The following is a 20,597-nucleotide window of genomic DNA, read 5'->3' on the forward strand; positions in this document are numbered from 1 at the left end:
AAACTATGGTGAATCAATTCATATTGGTCAATATTACTTTATGAGCTAAATAGACCTGTGGATGACATGTCACTGTATAACAGCATCTTTAACTGTGCTCATACCTTCTTTTTAGGGGACAAAAAACATGGAGATGGAAAATGGGAATGGGAAATGAGCAAAAACTCACTGAAGAAAAATAACAGATGAAGTAGTAGTTTAGGAATAATTATTGGTTAAAATTAACCAATCCTTCAGCAACATGTCTTTATTTCCCCATCTCCAAAGCTCTGTTTTCTCATAAATTTGTGTGTACATATATATACATATATCTTTTTTTCCATGTTTATTTTAATATGGATTGTAAAATGAATTGAGTATGTTTCTGAAAAATACTAAGTAAAAAAGAAAAAAGAAACTGCAAAGACATGAAACTCTTGACAGCTCAAACAGAAGGCATGATTTATAGTCTACAACTGCATATAGGGAAGAAATAATTTTTCTCTGAAGAGTTTCAGAAGAAAATATGTTTATCTGAATAGGTTTTTAAATGAAGCCAGGTTATTCTAGATGTTAGTTATCAGAATCATGATGTGATTCCCCCCCCCCCAATTGCAAATCATTCCTAGCAGGTTTTTTTGAATCAATTTCCAAATTATCTTCAAGACCACTTCAAAATTTACAGAATACCTAATGTTTCCCATCTCATTACTAATATAAAGGAAATATGCAGAAAATGCTGGCATTTTCCCCTGTCACCATTAAAAGCAGTGCTTCATATTTTTTCTTGCCATTCAAATGATTGTGTTATAAACTGTTTGATTTAAACTGTGTAAAGATAAACATATTCAAATATAACTGATTTTTTAAAAAATATCTAAATTATCAAGCTTCATGTACTATTTTTCTGTCTACTGAATGACTACAATATCATAACTGTAAAGTATTTATTTGATAAACCAAATTCAGAATTTGCAAGTACTTGTTATTTATATCTGCTTCAGATATAACTATCTGAAGGAAAATTCTTCATTTTACTTTACTAACCAATTAGTTTGAATTACAAACCAGTATAAAACTGTATCATGTAATGAATACAAATATTAAAAATGCTATTAACATTAACATTAATTTTTTGAACTATTCGCTCACAGGCATCAACCTGTGAGCCCACCTCCACCTCCCAGGCCTATTTCACCACCACATACTTATGGTTACATTTCGGGACCTCTTGTATCTGACATGGACACTGATGCACCAGAAGAAGAAGAAGATGAAGCAGACGTAGAAATTGTGAAGATGCAAAACAAAAGGCTTCTTTTGCGTGGCCTTGAACAGACACCTGCTTCAAGTGTGGGAGATCTGGAGAGTTCTGTGACAGGTTCCATGATCAACGGATGGGGTTCAGCCTCAGAAGATGATAACATTTCAAGTGGACGATCTAGTGTTAGTTCATCAGATGGATCCTTTTTTACAGATGCAGATTTTGCACAAGCTGTTGCAGCAGCAGCGGAATATGCTGGTCTTAAAGTAGCAAAACGTCAAATGCAAGATTCTGTGGCAGGTGAGATTTCTTGTTATCTTTCTATAAATTACCCTCTGAAAACTATGAATCTTGAAGTTCTTTTATGACAGTTGTTTCTTTTTATGTGAATTCTGTGAAAAATAGATGCCTATCAAAAATAATAGTTTCTTTAAATGTAAAACTACAGTAAATCCTTTCTGTCATGTGTATTGGTCTACCTTATCTTAGAAAAATGGAAAGTGGCTAATTTATCTCTATATAGCTCTTTGCAATTTTGTTAGGTTGTAGTCCAAAAAAGAAGAATCATAATGATACAAAACCAATATTAAGATATATTAATGCCAATATTTTTCATATTATAGAAGGCCATGTGCTTCAGGAGATAAACCCTTCCTAAAGAAAGTATCCATTATCATGTCCTTTTTTTTGGCAAATCTAAGAGGAGACCTTTAATAGGTATTCTCGTGTTTGGCAGGCATAGACTTTGGGAAAGGTCCTCAGGTGGGGCTTTAAAAATAATAATAAATAGCATGAATTGCATACAGAGACAAATTCAGTTCCCACAAGAGTAGATGACATCATGACTACCATGGGCCATTGGATTTTATATCAAGTAGAGTTGCTGAATGTCTTCAAGGGCAATCTTTTATATTACTGGTGATAATAGTACTGCTCTGAGAAACCTGGAAAACAAAGCTTGCTACCACAAAAAACCAAATCTAGATGCATCTTACAGAGCCAAGGTGGCGCAGTGGTTAAATGCAGCACTGCAGGCTACTGCTAGATCAGCAGGTCAGCGGTTCAAATCTCACCGGCTCAGGGTTGACTCAGCCTTCCATCCTTCCGAGGTGGGTAAAATGAGGACCCAGATTGTTGGGGGCAATATGCTGACTCTCTGTAAACCGCTTAGAGAGGCCTGAAAGGCCTATGAAGCGGTATATAAGTCTACTGCTATTGCTGCTATTGCATCTTGCTTGGAAAACAAAATCCCAATTAATAGTCTGCAGCAGTGAATCAGTCTTTATATTAACAATATTATTAAACAATATGATATTTTATCCAAGAATTAGCAATATTTGTTTGTTTGTTTTATTTGTATGACCATCACTCCAAAGCCAAAACTCTGGGCAGCTTACAATCGCAATACAAAGTTATACATTTTTGTTTTTATATATAGTTCATTAATTATTGTGTTTTCAGTTACAGAAGGCAATTGTCTGATTTTTTTGGGGGGGGGGGAAATAAATCAAAATGCTGTTTCTTTTCTAGGCCATAGACATTATCATGCCTCACACTGCCCTAGACCCACTAGTCCTGTCTCCACTGACAGCAACATGAGTGCTGCTGTAATTCAGAGGGTTCGACCTGCCAAAAAGCAAAAGCACCAGCAAGGACATCTGCGCAGAGAAGTCTACACAGATGGTAAACGCTATTTTTAAATAAATGACTTTCCCAAGTCTTTGTAATTATTTTCTAAGGCTTATCCCAAAGTAAAAGTATTTTAATTTATTTCTCAAATTCATATTCAACAATCAGATTATAAGCATCACTCTTTTATCAATGTGTTCTTATTGTTCCTAAAATATATCTATCAATGGACATTTGTTTTCAGCTATTAGCTATCCCTGTAGTTGAGATCAAACCTTGTAAATGGGTGCAACAGTTAGAAATTATGCATGTATAAGATTAAAATCTTCATTAAAATACATCCTTCATCATCTTATTTTTTTTTTCTTGTCATAGAAAAAATTTAGCATTTAGATAGCATGCAGCAAAATTATTGGATTTTTTTTATCCCTAACCATTATATTTGTTCCATGTGGTTACTTTGTGCACCAAAAGGCAAAATCTAATCATCTCCTTTCATGCCTTCACACACAATATCGACTCCTGCTGAAAAGGTAATGCGTGTATTCTCTAGAGAATATAGGGGGATAATGCAAACATTGTGATGTTGTCTAGAGACAGTCTTTAATGAAAATGCCTCAGGAGGGCCAGTTTTTATTAAACCACCTATTTCATAAAACAATCATGAATTTATGTAAGATATTTTTCCAAAGACCTACCCATCTTGTTGTGTTTACTAAATTCACTAAAAGGTATGTAGCACAGGCATAATTCCTTCCCAACACACACACACACACACACACACACACACACACACACACACACAGACCCCCCCCCCTCTCCCTCCTGGTTCTCATCAACAACAATCTGATTAGGACTTTCATTACCAATCAGAAATATTTCAAAGAGGGGCATCATTTTCCATTATCATATCAAAGCCTAATATTATGGATACTTATCTAGGGTTACACGAAAGGGTTTTCCAGCCACTTCTCCCTGTGATTCCTGCCACTTGACAGAAAAATATAATACAAAGCTCACAGCATGATGAGCAAAAGTAATTTTGCAATGAGTGGTTGTCCCTGTTAGTCTCTGTACTTCATTCTAAGTATTCTCTCTCACTAACATGTGCCTGATATTAGGCTACATTAAACACAAGCATGATCCCATGCACCTGGTTCATTTGGCTTTTACCCAGACTTCTTTTGTCATTGAAACTGAATGTCCAAAATGTATCTTCTGCCAAGAAATTACTAAAGCAGTTTTCTACATGTTTTTGTTTATTAGTTTTTGTTTTCTCTTTAAGTAAAATATATAAATCTCAAAACTGTACCAGGAAAATTAAATTTATGAAAGTCTTGTAATGGCGTTTTGCAGGAATTTATAGATACTTTAACTGATTTTATTAGTTCTACATGAGTGCTTCAGTGTGAGAAATCAACTAAGCATAACACCTTGACATGAAAACATTTGCGCTAGGAGAATGCTGAATAAGAAATATTTTCAAGAGCACTATAAAAATATTTTTGTCTAATAAATATAAACAGTGATAAGATTCATCCAGTGCCACTATTTTTTAAACTACTGAATGCTTCTTTTTTAGAGAACTGCATACTTCTGTGGAGTAACTGAAACTAACCTCTTATATATATGCTACATCTTCAATAAGGACCATTTACTTATTGAGTACATTATGTAATTGGGCATGACTGTGCTTGTGCTGTAATGAAGTCTAGAACATGATAAACAAGAGTAAAATGTTATTCTTAGATTTTCTTAATTGCAAATCTTTTGAAATTCAGATCAGTTTATTATCAAATACATGCTTGAAAATCAAGCATGCATAGAAAGCATTATACAACATAAAGTGTTGTAAAACATAACAATAGTCCTGTTGGATCAGACCAAGGTTAATTTAGCATTCCATTTTTCTTTGTGAATACTTATTTTCTTATAAAAGACTTTAGGCAAGATAACTAGCCCATAATTTCCTATCTTTCTCCTTAGTCCCTTTCTAAAAATGGGGGTCATGCTGGTTACCATCTTTTTCTATGGCATTAATCCTGATTAATGTGGTGCTCACCCCAAAGGAACCACTGATGACCGGGTCTGTTGGACCCTCTTCTCCAATGATCAGCCCTCCGGCCCAAACACATCGACCTATCTTGTAGGATTTGTTATGCTTTAATTAAGATAATATCCCTCTTTAGCCAGAAGTGATGAATCAGCAAACTGCAGCTGGATCAGGAACGTAGCCACTTCTGAGCTCTACCACTGGATTAGGATTGTTCACTTCTCTTGCAGTAGAAAGAATGCAGCCCAGAATGCTACAGCAATTATTTTCCTCACCCTGTCTCTCCCTCTCCCTTTCAGTCTTTTTTTCCATCTTTTTTTAGTCCCTTCTTCCAGGGGCTGACTTTCTTTTTCCCTCTGAGCTGCTGGAACCCAAAGTTCTACTCTCCTATACTTTGATTCCAATTTCCTCTCCTCGAGACTACCTCTCCAAATCACCTCATACCCCTGTTCATAATTCAAGAGATGAGGTTCTAGCCGCAGCCAATCAAGGAGCACTAGCTAACTAGCCTATCAGATTGGCTGCTTGCAGTCAATCACAGAAGTTCTTATCCAGGTGGAAGAACCAGAACAGCTCAAAGAGTAGAGAAAAATAGCAGCAGCTGTAAGTTCACATAATTTGCAACATGAAAATGCTGCTGATAAAGCAGGGCTATACTAATTATTTATTATTTTGGTAGAAGGTAACCAATTTCACATTTGAAATGAATAAGAATTTTCAAACTAATGTCATCAGAATCCCTTGTTTGTTTTGGGTTATAGCAATTGATTTTCTATAATCATAAATCATAGGATATAAGGGATCTTGGCGATCATCTAACTCAACCTTCCACAAGGGATCTACCACTATAGTCGGTCCTGAGACATAGTCATCCAGTTTTTGTTGAAATATTTCTAATGAGGGTCATTTCATTAAACCAAGAAGCACTCTGTTCATTGTTACACAGTTCTTATCTCTAAGAAACATTTTCTGATGTTCAATTAAAATTGAAATATGCATTAGAAAAATAGTGGAAGGGAAAGTTGGCAATATAGAGCTTTCCTGAGAGGAAGCAATACATTCCAGAGAGGAACCAAATTAAGAGACTATGGAGATGTGAGCTGGATAAGGGAGGGGGGAAAGAGGGTAGCCACACCTTAGAATTTCTCAGGATATATCTAGTACAGTAGATTATACCATATTTTTTGGAGTATAAGACTCCAAAAAGACTCCTTTTTCCCCTCAAAAGTCTGGGTGCATCTTATACACTGAATACAGCATTTTTTCTCCCGAAACCCCACCCCTTCACCAAAATGGCCGTGCGTTGCACCAAAATGGAGTACTCCTGGGGGCTGCAGAGGGCAGAAATGAGTGAAAACGGGTCATTTTTTGCTCAATTTCCCCCCCCCCGCCACCTAAAGGCTATGCATGCCCTTTTTCTGACAAAAAAATGTGGCTGTTTTGTGAAAAACTGACCTGTTTTTGCTCATTTGGGGGGTGCACCCCCCCCCAGAGCATTCCACAAGCCTCCTAAAGGGTATTCATGCCATTTTTAAAAAAACAAATAGGCCCGTTTTCTCAAAAAATTGTCCATTTTTGAGAGGTCTGCAGAGTGCAAAAAAAATCTTTTTTTTTTAATTGCCTCTTTTTTTAATTTGCCTCTTCAAAATCTTGGTGTGTCTTATACTCCGAAAAACATGGTAGCTTTAGCTTGGCAAAATTCTGTCCAATGAAGAATTGAACTTGATTAGATTTCATTGTGTTGTTTTGAGTCTGCATCTGACAATAATTCTTTGTAATTTAAAGTCTTTGTTTCTTATTCTATCCTATAAATAATTCTTAAAAATAAGATAAGTATTCTCTTGTTTTCTATTAATCCAATGGCTTTTCTGATCTATTTTCTAGTTCAAATACTATATATCTAAATAAGTTCTATTTTTTTTTATTTTACCAAACATTTCATTGGCTTTATATCCTAGACCAACCCCTGGGCCATGGCTTATTTGGAACCGGGCTGTATGTAAGGGGAGCTGAATGCTGGCCTGCTGCTCATACAGCCCTGTACCAAACCATAAAACTGCAAAGCTTGGGGACTACTGACCTAGACTCAAAGTTGAATGAATAAATTGCACTTTTATTAAATATAGGTTCATTTTTTTACATCTGAAATACAAGAGTACATTTTGGTGTTATATGTTCTGCAATGAATTCCTGGCTTTCACAAAGAAAAATGGAAGTTCAGAAAATATCACATTCAATTCAGTAAAAGAAAGATTAGCAGGAATTCAGAGTGTACCACGTATGGCTGAAAAGTTTCAAGAAGTGTTCTATTTTAGACAGTTATCAGGTATAAGAGAAGGCAGAAACCTATGACAAAGAATATCATATTCTGTGATATTTTTTTGCCACAGAATTCTAGAGGTTTTCTATCTTAGAAAAGAGAATAGAAAAACAGAGAATATTTCTGTACTGAAGAAGAAAATGGAGGGACGACTGAATAATTACGATACACAGAAATTTTGTTACTGAAGGTCAGGGTCAAATAGTTTCTTCAAGACTTGGAAGAGAAAGACAATAGGAGTTGTTATCAGTAATTGCTTTGCAGTAGTTTTTGGCTGGGTGTGCTCACTTTGTTACTTGGCTTGCTGAAATCACAGTTGTTCAGGAATCAGGGACTCAAATCAGTTCAAAGGATGAGTATTGTTTATATCTTTTTGTCTGATTCTGGAATCAGTTAATCAGGTGAAGGCAGCTGGCTCTCCCAGGATTCAAATGTAGCCAAGGTTTCAAGACAATTGTTCCTCTAAAATCTAAGAAACCATTATATTAAGTTCAGCTCCTGACTGTATTTGCGTCTAGCCCATTGGAAGACCCTAACAGACTTCAACTCAGATTTCCTGAGGTAAAATCTAGTCCAGACTGGTGGGTCTGGCCTAAGACAGTTCAAATCTGGCTTCAGAGGAGGTAAAAAGATAATCTCTCTCCCTCCCCCTCCCCGAGAAGCAAAAGATTAGTAAGTAAAGGAGAGCAAGCTCTCTAAAGTTATGGATAGAAATAAAAAAGGAGATGAGTGGGGTTTTCCTTCTTTTAGATATGTGTGTCTTGAGATGCAAGCATTACAAGTGCAGATAGTCCTTTTGAGAAATAGAAAACAAAAAAGTAACAGTTGAATGAAAGAGATTGCAAAAGAAGCAAAACGTGGGAAAGGTTGATCCAGCTGATTCTGTTGGGTTAAAGGCATTCCTCCTAGCCTGAATAAAAGACTTATTCAAAGCTTTATGGCTCTGAAAAGAATTTTCACACGTCTTTTAATTAGCAACAATATTCTGAGGAATAGCAGGTAAATGTGCCTATTGGTCTAACAAAGGAAAGTCGTAGGGTGAATTTATATTGAATTTATATTTTTAAACAGATATGTTTTTGCAATCTTTGCCAATGTTTTACCAAAACCTGGTAATAAATACCAATCAAGCTGAAGGACATACAGTTTTATTGCGTAAAAATCTTATGAGTGATTTTTACATAATTTTTATTAGAATCATGTCCAGTATGCAAGGGCCTTATGAAAAGGACTGTTGAAGGCATCTTACTTTTCTTGAAAATTCTTGGATACTTTTCCCAACCAGATGTGGCCACCAAACTCATTCTAGTACATACGTGTACTAATGTTACTGTAGAAGGATACTGTACAGAACTTTCAGGGATTTAATCAGGTGCCACAGTGCGCCATTCATTGCTACTTAATAACAATTTCACCATCCTCAAGAACTATTAGTACTAAATGTAATTACCTATTGTACTATTTCAGGGTGTAATTTTTAGAGATGATTTTTTTGTGTCAAATGGAAGATCAGACTGCCTGAAATATTGAATTTAAACATTAGCTGAAAGACAATAGCACACAATACCAAGTATCCGAGGAAACACTTTTTGAAGCTCTACAAGACCAGTCCTGAGTAATGCAAAATAGTAAGCTAGCTGTTCATATGGATGTGGTGACCAAATGTTTGATGCCAGTAGTATGAAAACACAATTCTGTTTTAAAGCAGCTATTTCATATTGTGTTACCTTCTGATTGAAAACATGACTACTTGCAGCAGGGGGTTACATCTGAAATATTTTAAGGAGCTATCTACATTTCGTTCATTCAATTTACAACAGAATAGTTAGATTGATTTTCTTTCTCCAAATTAATTTTCCCATGGTCCTTGTATTCCCCCCACCCCCTGGTACAATTTTGTTGAAAATTGCAGTTCTTTTTTTTTCTAAATGTACATATGGAAGATTTTCCCTGTAGGACATGCTATCAAACAGAACTGGTTAATTGTTTTTCTTAAGCAAGCAGCAATATGCAGACATGAATAAATGAAATAGTTGAACACAGCTGACCTTTTCCAGTTACCTCTGAGTTCCATTTATTGGTTTGATGTCACTCTGTGATTTATTTTTTATTTCTCACCATGGAGGCCTCCATTTTCTTTTTTAATAACTAAGTGTGCCTGTTTGCTGCAGATGAAGCAGATTGATTCTGGATTTTCTCTGTGAGTTGAGCTGTTAAATAAATACCACAGGGGTGAAATAGTGTTGACCTCTGAAAAGTTTCCTTTTTTATTTGAAAGATTCCTCTCAGCAAGGAATGATGTGTTGTAATGAATGTTTCTCTACCTTCTCTGCACGTTTTGATAAAGCTTTCTATAAAGAGCATAACTCTTTATGCCAATCGTTACTAGCATATACAATAATAATAATAACAATAACAATAAACAAACTATATGTCAGGTTTCCAAAAAATGCCCTAATTGATTCATGAACCTTGGACCAAACTTCAAAGGAAAATTAGTCATTTATTAGGAGCATTCATTTTTGGCAAGATCTATTTGCAGTCAGACCTAAGCTTTGCTTGAGTTATAGCTGAACTTTACCCCTGTTCCTTCTTTCCCCTCAGTCTGTGTCATAAATCACATTCCCCAATGAGGTGCACCCCTCCCAAGTTTGCTGCAGTAATCTGAGTCGAAAGTATGCATGGAATGCGCTCCCCCTTTTTCTCTCATCATGATAACTTTGGGAGTTGACACTTTACATATATGCATACATATTGAATTACTTTCCCCTTAAATTGAATCTGCATTTTATCATGTTTCTTCCTAACATATGGTTGGTTATATTCTACCATAAAAGATTAATCGTTAAGTAACTGAATTTTACAACTTTATTTTATAACTAAATTAAACAGAACATGCAAGTGCTATCAGAGATTAGCGGACACGTGAATGGTCTCACTGAGTCTTTATGTATTTTGAGAGTACCAGTCATTAAAGCATGAAATAATAGCCTGTAAAGGACAGTGCCTGAGTTAACAGTATGGGGAGGTCAGTATGAGGCAAGGCACCTTCAGCACCAATTCAACGTGGTTAGGGTTAGGGTATAATGTTTTAATGGCTGTATAATTGAGTTAACCTTAAGTTGGCAAATGTATTTTGTTATCTCATTTCTAGCAAGCAACAGCTGAGGCAGACTACTATTCAATTATTACCACTTACTCTTAACAGCAACAAAGCTAGCAGAAGTGATAGTATTCCAGCTGAGCTGGAATTTGGAAATCTCAAAAGTGGCAACAGGATTGGGAAATATCAGTTTACATTCCAATCCCAAAGAAGGGCAGGGCTAAAGAATGTTCAAACTACCATACAGTTGCACTCATTTCACATGCTAGAAGATTATGCTTATTAGACTTCAGCAGTATATGAACTACCAGAAGTACAAGTTGGGTTTCGAAGCAGCAGAGGAATTAGAAAGCAAATTGCCAACATTTGCTGGACTATGGAGAAAGGAAAAGAATTCCAGACCAACATCTACTTCTGCTTCATTGACTAAAGCCTTTGATTGTCTCTTTTGCAACAAGCTATGGCAAGTTCTTAAATGGGAGTACCAGACCATCTTTCCTGTCTCCTGTGAAATCTGTATGCGGGTCAAGAAACAAGAAGTTCAGTTACAGCCAGACATGAAACAAGTGATTGATTCAAAATAGGGAAAAGAATACAACAAGACTATATATTGTCACCATGCTTATTTAACTTACTTACAGAGTACATCATGTGAAATGCCGGGCTGGATGAATACATGTTAGTTTTAAGATTGCCAACGTCAGTTATGCAGACAATACCATTCTAATGGCAAAAGATGAAATGGAACTGAAGAGCTTTTTGATGAGAGTAAAAGAGGAAAGTGCAAAAGTTGGCTTGAAACTCAACATTAAAAAAACTAAGATCGTGGCATTCAAATAGCAAATCCATGAAGGGGAAATAGAAAGGGAAGAAACGGTTATAGACAGTAGTGACAGATTTTATTTTCTTTGCTCCAAGATCACTGCAGACTGCAGCCATAAAATTAAAAGACACTTGATCCTCGGGAGGAAAGCTTTTGCCAACCTAGGCTGCATATTAAAAAACAGAGACATTACCTTGCTGAGAAGACACCATATAGTCAAAGCTTTTGGTTTTCAAAATAGAAATGTAAGAATTGAATCAAAAGGAAGGCTGAATGCTGAAGAATTAATGCTTTCAAATTGTGATGTTGAAGAAGGGATCAAATCAGACAGTCCTAAAGAAATCAACTCTGATTGTTCTTTGGAAGACAGATACTGAAGTTAAGGCTCAAATACTTTGGCCACCTAATGAGAAGAGGTAACTCATTCAGAAAAGACCTTGATGATGGGAAGTATTAATAGCAAAAGGAGAACAGGATGGCAGGGGGTAAGATGGTTTGATAATGCCATTGGCACAATGAACATGAATTTGAGCAAACTGCAGGAGACAAAGGAGGACAGGGAATTTAGCTTGCTATGGAGTCAAATACAACTTAACAAATGAGCAACAAAACTGTCAATAGTGAATTAATAAATGGATTTTATGTACTTACTCTGTAATACACTTTAAATTGAATACGTTTTTGGGACAAGGGAATATCTGATAGACACCTATATTCCTTGAAATACATTTCTCAATAAATGGTATCTCTAATTATAAAGTTTGATAACTACTGTAGTCCTAAGGGACTTTAGATATAGAATATGCCTAGGTACTTGTAAGCATCATCCTTTGCTAATGCTTTCACTATATTTCCATTTCCCAGTTCTATTCCTTCTGTTTTTTCCATTTTTCCTCGCCACATGGATAATATAGCACATTGTTCAAGCCCAAAGTTCATTTTGATGTCACTGCTGAACAGTTGAACTGTGTTGAGTATTGATTTAAGTTCAGTGGGGCTTTTTGCATACATTTTAAGTCATCCATGTATAGTAGATGGTTTACCTTGCCATGTTGGCTTGAGATTTGTTATCCCAGTTTTGTGTTTCGTAGGATTATTGTCAGTGGAATTAATGCAATGTTGAACAGTAGTGGTGAAAGTGAATCCCCTTGGAAGATTCCTCGTCTGATGTTGACTTCATCAATGTGCTCCCTATTTGTTGTTAGAACTGTTTTCCATTTTTGCATATACAGATATTTTTGCTGATTCCAAAGTTTTCCAGACAGGTGTTAATCTAGCTGTGCGGTAATGAATCAAAGGCCTTCTTGTAATCCATCCATGCCATATTTAAATTTGTTTTTATTTGTTTTGCATTTTTAGTACCATTTTGTCTATGAGCAGCTGATCTTTTGTTCCTCTTGATTTTTTATAATTTCCTTTTTGTTCTACTGGATACAAACTGTTTTCCATCAGATGATTGAATACTGAATTTGCAAGAATCCTTGTAAAAAGTTTGAACGTTGTTGGCAGACAAGTAATTGGGCGATAGTTGCTTGGTTCTGTGCCTTTTCCTGGATCTTTCATTGTCAAGTATGTTCGGCCATCTGTTAACCATTCTTCACTTGTTGCATTTTGAAGCATTTGATCAAATTGAGTGGCAATGAGATGATGGAGGCTTGTGAGGTGTTTTAGTCAGTATCCTTGCAGTTCATCCAGGCCAGGTGTACTCCAGTTCTTGACCTTCTTTGCTTGTTTTGCCGCCATGTCAGTTTAAATAACAATATTTTCCACCTTGTTTTGTGTTGTTTGTTGTTGAATATCTTTGATCCAGGAGGCAGTGTTGTTGTGTTCCACTGGGTTTTCCCACAGTTCTTATTCAAAAGAGCCGAGGTGACGCAGTGGTTAGAGTGCAGTACTGCAGCCACTGAAGCTGACTGCTAAGCTGCAGTTTGGTGGTTCAAATCTCACCGGCTCAAGGTTGACTCAGCCTTCCATCCTTCCGAGGTGGGTAAAATGAGGACCCAGACTGTGGGGGCAATATGCTGACTCTGTAAACCGCTTAGAGAAGGCTGAAAGCCCTATGAAGCGGTATATAAGTCTAACTGCTATTGCTATTGCTATTTTCTTTACATGGGTGAATATTAATTTGGATTTGATTTTCATCAAGGGACCGGTAGAAGAGGTGTTGGTTTCTTCTGAACTGGACATTTTCACAATATTATTTTATTCGTTCTTCGTATCTTTCAATTTTTCTTGCCGTTGCTATTGCACGTTGTTTTAGTTCTTCCATAATTTTTGTTATCATTTTTTCTCTCCAGTTTGTATTTTTTGTATAAACTATTTTTCAGCTTTTTCTTCTTTAGTTTTCCTTTTTTTAAGAACTTCAGATTGCTGATATCCCCTCGTAGTTTTTTAATTTTATTTTCAAGTCAAATTTTCCACTTTGGTGTTCCAGTGGGTTTCTTTTTTGGCATTTTATAACCTAGTTCTGCAGTTAAAATGGTGGCTGTGCTGTACATATTGTTGTTGTTGTTGTTGTTATGAGAATTGTATCACAGCAGCCAGTTGTTTTGCCGGATTTGGCATTGATTACTAGTTGGGCCCCACCCAGGGGCTAGGACGTCATAATGTATTTTTGTAATATGCGTGCGGATCGAAGCAGTGCGGCTTTTTGCATTTAACCGATGGTGATTTTGTCAATTTTTAATTGTTTTAAATGTAATTCCAGTGCTTTTGGAATAGCACCCAATGTGCCGATTACCACCAGAACTACCACTGCTGGTCTGTGCCATAATCATTGAATTTCAATTTTTAAGTCTTGGTATTTCGCAATTTTTTCATGTTCCTTCTCATCAACCCTGCTATCCCTTGGTATTGCGATGTCTATGATTGTAACTTTATTTTTCTCAACAAGTGTGATTTCTGGTGTGTTATGCACCAGTATTTTATCCGTTTGTATACGAAAATCCCACAAGATCTTGACCATCTGATTTTCGGTGACTTTCTGGCTTATGTTCCCACTAGTTTGTTATTGTTTTAATATTATAATTTTTGCACAAATTCCAGTGGATTATTTGTGCTACTGAATTGTGCCGCAATTTATAATCAGTGTACGTGATTTTTTTTATAGCAGCTGAGTATGTGATCAACAGTTTCATCAACTTTTTTGCAAAGTCTGCATTTGGCATCATCCGAGGATTTTTCGATTTTGGTCTTTAATGGCATTTGCGCGGATAGCTTGTTCTTGCATAGCCAGGATTAGTGACTCTGTTTCTTTCTTTAATGTACCTGTTGTTAACCATAACCAAGTTTGTTCACTATCCACTTTATCTTTTATTTTTTCCAGAAATTGGCCATGCAATGCTTTGTTCTGCCAATTTTCCAATCTTGATTTTATCACATCTTTTCTGTATTCTTGTTTCGTCTTGTTTATATATATATATATATATATAAAGTCACAACCCCTGGTATGCCCAAATATGGGAGGAAGGTCACACTTCCACTTTCTGTCTTTATTTATCAGCATAAATATAACAAATATATATATATATATATATATATATATATATATATATATATATATATATATATATATATATATATATATATATATATATATATATATATATATATATATATATATATATATATATATATATTATATAATTATTATTATTATTATTATTATTATTATTATTATTATTATTATGTTAATCTTTGGTGAGATTCACAGCCTTTGGTAGCTCAACAGCTCTATTGTTGTTGTTGTTATGAGAGAATCACTCTGTTTACATGGCATTCATAATTTGGAGCCATAGTTTTACAATCCTACAGCAAATATTTGAATTGAACCTAGGTGAGGCATGCTTAATAAATGTGTTCTCAGAAAATTTCAAAATATATGAAAACAACAAAACGCACAGATTTAATTGTGAACTTAAATTTGTTATATTTATTGAATAATGTTCCCTTTTCTCCTATTTGTAGATCTACCGCCCCCACCAGTGCCACCTCCAGCTATAAAATCTCCTACTGCCCAGTCCAAATCTCAAGTGGATATACGGCCTGTGATGTTGCCAAAGTTGTCCTCTATAGAACCAAGAACAGAAAGAGCAGTTGAAAGAAAAGGAATAGGCTATAAAGGAAAAGAAGGCTCTGATGGCTGTCAGCATTCTGATATGTGGACATGTTCAGGGGAGCGTAGAGAATCACAGGAACAGCAAAATGATAGTAAGCTAAGAGGAAACAAACCAACAAGACGAGATGGCACACCAGCAAAAACGCATCTTCTCCCAGGTGAATTAATACATTGATTTTATTTTTATGAATGACTATGTTGCATGTTAACATATAGACACTAAAGTATATTTCACACTGGCATAAAATTTTTTGAAGGTGATTATGTATAGCACAGAATCTTAAATCTTTAAATTATATAATAGTAAAAAAAACAAATAATACAAAACGCTATTCAACAGGAAAGAAATCAAACAATTGATAAATCCTAATTTTCTTCTATGAAGTGTTGTGTACTTACCTCTTCTAGGTTATCTCTATGACCTTATTTTCCCAACTTCTTTAAAAGCATATTTCTAGAAGCAAAAAAACAAGAAAACAAAGTACAAATTCAGCCCTTTGGTAACAGCGAAACAGGATGACAAAATGGGAGTTATTTATCATGCACCTGTGGGTAATGGAGACAACAAATATTGAACAAGGAAATCATTGATAAGTTATATTGAACTGGTCTACTTTTCTGGAACAATCAGTAAGGTCTACAACAAAAAACAGTCCTCAGTATAAAATTTTATCCAGGCCAGCTCTTGATATCAGCTAACCTGAACATGAAAGAGCATACTAGAAATTGAGTAAATTACATAAATGAACACCAAAGCAAGACGTATGTGACAATGGGTTAGGATAAAGAGAAGTCAGTAGGAAGTTACTCCACTATTTTGTATCTTTTGCTTTACAATTTATATATTAATGGCAAAAAGCAAGTGGCAAAAATTGCTGCTGAATTGAAAGCACTATTAATGATTAATGTATTAGCTTCTAAAACAGTCTTTAAAATGCTAGGAAAAAGCTTGTGCATTGATTAATGATTCATAGAATTTTTGAGTTAGAAACTTCACAATGTATATCTTTCTTACTCTATATGTATTTATGTCAATAATAAACCTTCACTTCAAAAAACTGATCCTAGCCAACATCTGTCTAAAGATCTATTGGAATCCCCGTATTTAAGATTAAATGATAGTTCTGGAAGACCAAGAACTAAGTAAGGTTTAGATTAACAACTGTATATAGTAAAATATGAGTCAGCCCGTACTTTTTATTCAATAAATATTCAAAGTTGAGTATTTGCCATTCTCTAATAAAAACAGCTTTTAGTATCTAGTTATTGCAAATACTAAGATAAATGGGTTAGTGATCTCAGATTATAATCTATTCACAGGCATTAATATATACTATTAGGATACATAATAGAGCTTGTTGCTTATAGCCATTTATGCCTATTGTTAGTTATCTTTAAATTTATTGGCATTCAGAATAATTCCCATTATTTGCGGGTTTGATACTAAAAGTGACAATAATAGTTCTGCACATACTGTACATACACATACACACAAGCAATCATACACTATTTCCCCTCACACTTCCTCTTTCTCCCTGACACACAAAGACAACCCACTTTCAAACAACAATATCACAGGATCACTATGTTCATATTGTTTTTGCTATTGTGAATGAGGAGATTGATGTGTATGATAAGGAATTGTTCAATGAATTGACATGAACCAATTTGATTTTGTGTTCTTGACTTGTCTGCTGATCAGAAATTTTTTTTTCCTTCCTGGCATTTCATATATGAGACCAACAAACATTACCAAGTTATTTAAATATCCAAGGGGCAAGGAAGAAAGAGAATTTGGTCAAAGTTGATTAATACTAGATTATTATTTTGTTTGTTTGTTTTCCACATTTCTCAACCGATCCCCCATTTCTCTGAGAGAGGGACTATAATATGATCCCAAATATTATTCACCAAACTTTATCTAAATCAGTTTTTCTAAGTTTTGTAAGATCACTTACAAAAGTGATGTATGCCACAAGCAGTTTGTTATAAGATTACTGTAAGTCCCCGAATGTCAAATCGTATGGTGCTTTATAGAAATCAACCTCCAAAGTCTTACCACTTGGAATGTAAAGAGATTTTTTTTCCATTCAAGAGGATCTTTCTACTTGACTTCAAAGTTTTTCAAAGCCTTTCTTTAAATCAATTTGAATCCGAACTCTTAGCATTTAAAAATGTTTAGAAACAACACTTGCTGGGTATGTGAGCATTTCATCTAAGGCATTACTAACATATGTGCATATCTTTTTAGAGGATATTTTGCCATACTGTAGACCAACATTTCCAACATCTAATAATACTAGAGATCCTAGTTCTTCAAGCTCCATGTCATCCAGAGGATCAGGAAATAGACAAAAGGCAGAGCAAGCAAACTTAAGTCGAAGGAATATTGCAGAAATGCAGGTATTTGGAACTTATGAACAAGGAGAAGATGAAGATGAATTGCAGGTAATATGAGTTTCAGTAGTTATTAGAAATATGAAAACTAAAAGCTTGTCCTCATAGCAGAACATTCTTTTATTGATATTTTACAGAATTTAGAGTTATAGTAGAAAAATTATAATTGCAGTTGTACTGTAGCTTCATATTTATTTAAGGCCGAATAAATCTATAAAAAGTTGGGCAATTTTACAGGTTTTGTTCTTTATTATCAATATATGATATACAGTTTAAAATGTATAATGGTGTATCATACAATCATAAAAATCAAGGCATCAAAGACCTTTGAAATGTAAATATTATATTAGAGCCATAATTATGATAAAGAAGTAATTGTTATATTCCCTGATTGGAAGAACCATTTGAGAATGGTTTTTTGAAAACAAAAATCTCATTACAAAGTCCTCAACTTATGACCACAATTGAGCCCAAAATTTCTGTTGCTAAATAAGACATTTGTTAAGTAAATATTACTCCATTTTGCGACCTTTCTTGCCACAGTTGCTAAGTGAATTATTGTTAAGTTAGTAACACAGTTGTTAAACGAATCTGGCTTCCCCTTTGATTTGCTTGTCATAAAAAGTGATCACATGATTTCAGGATACTGCAATAAATATGAGTCAATTGCCAAGCATCTGAATTTTGATCACATGAGCATGAAGAGGCCGCAATGTGTGTGAAAAATAATCAGAACTCACTTTTTTCAATGATGATATAATTTTGAATGGTCACTAAATGAACTGTTGTAAATCAAGGACTATCTGTATTTAAAAGAATTTTTTAAAAACTACATGTTTTGACTGCTTCTTATGTTTGTCTTTTTTATGCATACAATTTCTGAAATGGGACATAAAAATACTTTGAGAAATATAATGCACAGTAATTTGTGTTATTGCTTTACAGGAGACCGAAAGCTGAAGAAGAGATGTATTATAACACATTTCTGAAACTTAATCACAAAGATATCACTTAAGATGCCTCAAGTCTGATGATATTTGATGCCAGAAAGAATAATGTTCAGTGCAATCAGAATGAACACTTTTTCATGTTTTTTGTCTTATTGTCAGAATCTTTATTTTAAAGCTCTTTTAAAAATCTAATTATTAATATCCCATGGTTATTTTAGGTAATGGAGAGGGTGTTTGATCTGTCCACAAGACCAATTAAGCTGCTTTTTTTTTTTGGTGCTATGTTTTTGGACAAAAAAGAAAGTGATTATTTTCTTTCATTGGAAACAAAGCAGTATAATCTAGAGAAGTGACCAGTTGCATTTATAAATCCTTATAAAAGGCATAGTCAGACTGCTACTTTCCCAAACATTTTAGATTAAAACTCCCATAAACCAATAGTTACGAATTATGGGTAGTATTATCAAAATTCTTAAGGGTACTAGGTTGTCCCCACCTGGTATAACTGCCATTGATAAACCTATAAAATGTTGCAAATAATTACATCTACACAAAAGACACAATGTTATTATACAGGCTGTATTGCTGTCTGTGGCATTGTATTGTTTTCCACCAGCCACATCCCCTTGTTATCAAAATACAAATTTATTCAATTTGGATTATGGTGGCATATTGTGTAAATACATAAACAGTTTCTGAATTCCTTTAGTAATTTAATTTGTCTAGAGCCTAATCCATTTAATCATTGCATTCTTTACTGCAAGTGTTCTTTAGGATAGGAAGAAAGCATGTCAGTGAGAACTTGGCAGTTACATTATAATTTAAGTTTACCAAAAGAGTCAAGCAGTTGTTGGCCTCAATCAATGCTATTCAAAATAATTTTTAAAATGCAATGGACATTTTACACTATCATTGAGAAATATATCAACCTGACTGGCCCAAATCTCAGACCTCTACTTTATAGTGTCAATTTACCTTAAATAAAAAGTGCCACTTAATGGTTATTTGGTTCTTGGGGGTTTCTTTGGGGGAGGGTTTGTTTGGTTTTTTTTTAATGCACTGTTTATTTTATTTTTTATTTTTGGTTTTAAAAGCACAATCACTAAACTTTATTTGTAAAACATTGTAACTATTAATAGTTTTTGTCTTACTGTAAGATGCTTTGTGTTCTTTTTCATACTTTGTTAATGTTCTGTGTTTGTATTGGAAATATTTGAATGCTTCACAGATGGTAAAAATAGCAAAGCTTAAGAATGGACCATAAGCAGAACATTATATCATCTTAAAGATTTAAAATTCTTGAGTTTGTGGTGGCTTATCTTGACATTGAACTTCCACAGAAACTGAAATAGAGCCATTAGTTCCTTTTGAAATTACAGGATGATGTCCTCTGTAGATTTTTATTATCTTTTTTGTAATTATAAATATATTTTTTGTCATCGATGCTAATGGAAAACTGTGTATTTGTTTATGGACAATTTTCAGGCCTAGCCTCATCAGGAAAAAATAAAAAAATAATACTTTGGTATTTACTGAGGGCTAAAAAAATTCATTTAGTCAATTTTTAAGAAAAAGTTACCATAAAAAGAGTGCAGTACTGAGGGAACAACCCATGTGATTGTTTTTCATTATGTTCATGTAAAAAAACTTCCATATTTTAGCCATAATTTTGCATACCAAGGAATCAGTAATCATAAAAGTAATTTTTGTCACATTATTTATTAAAAACATTCTCAAATACATCTTTTCTTGTCAAGACCTGTTTTGTCCAGAATTTACTTTAAAGCATTTTGTATTATTGGGTATAAAATCAAATGGTCATTTTCATTGTGAATCAAACAATGTTGTTATAAGCAACAAAACATTAGAATTATATGCTCAGGAATTTCATAAAAGCTGACTTTGCAATCATAAAGCTCAGTTGGGGATGATTTATTTTGGATTCTCTACCCAAAGGGCCAA

General features: G+C 34.5%; 1 protein-coding gene across 1 annotated transcript in view; it reads left to right on the forward strand.

The window, feature by feature from the left end:
- ROBO1 (roundabout guidance receptor 1) overlaps positions 1–20,377 on the forward strand; it is a 434,872-nt gene extending 414,495 nt beyond the window's left edge. The window contains exons 27-31 of the mRNA XM_014064019.2: positions 1,134–1,543; positions 2,774–2,926; positions 15,138–15,446; positions 17,540–17,736; positions 18,631–20,377. Coding sequence (XP_013919494.2) covers positions 1,134–1,543; positions 2,774–2,926; positions 15,138–15,446; positions 17,540–17,736; positions 18,631–18,645 — 1,084 coding nt within the window. The 3' untranslated portion in view covers positions 18,646–20,377. The remainder of the gene's footprint in view (positions 1–1,133; positions 1,544–2,773; positions 2,927–15,137; positions 15,447–17,539; positions 17,737–18,630) is intronic.
- Positions 20,378–20,597: the final 220 nt, after the last annotated feature.

This window comes from Thamnophis sirtalis, unplaced genomic scaffold (assembly GCF_051295495.1).
Source record: "Thamnophis sirtalis isolate CommonGarterSnake01/CBP01778 unplaced genomic scaffold, rThaSir2_p1.2 scaffold_8, whole genome shotgun sequence".
Taxonomy (NCBI): Eukaryota; Metazoa; Chordata; class Lepidosauria; order Squamata; family Natricidae; genus Thamnophis; species Thamnophis sirtalis.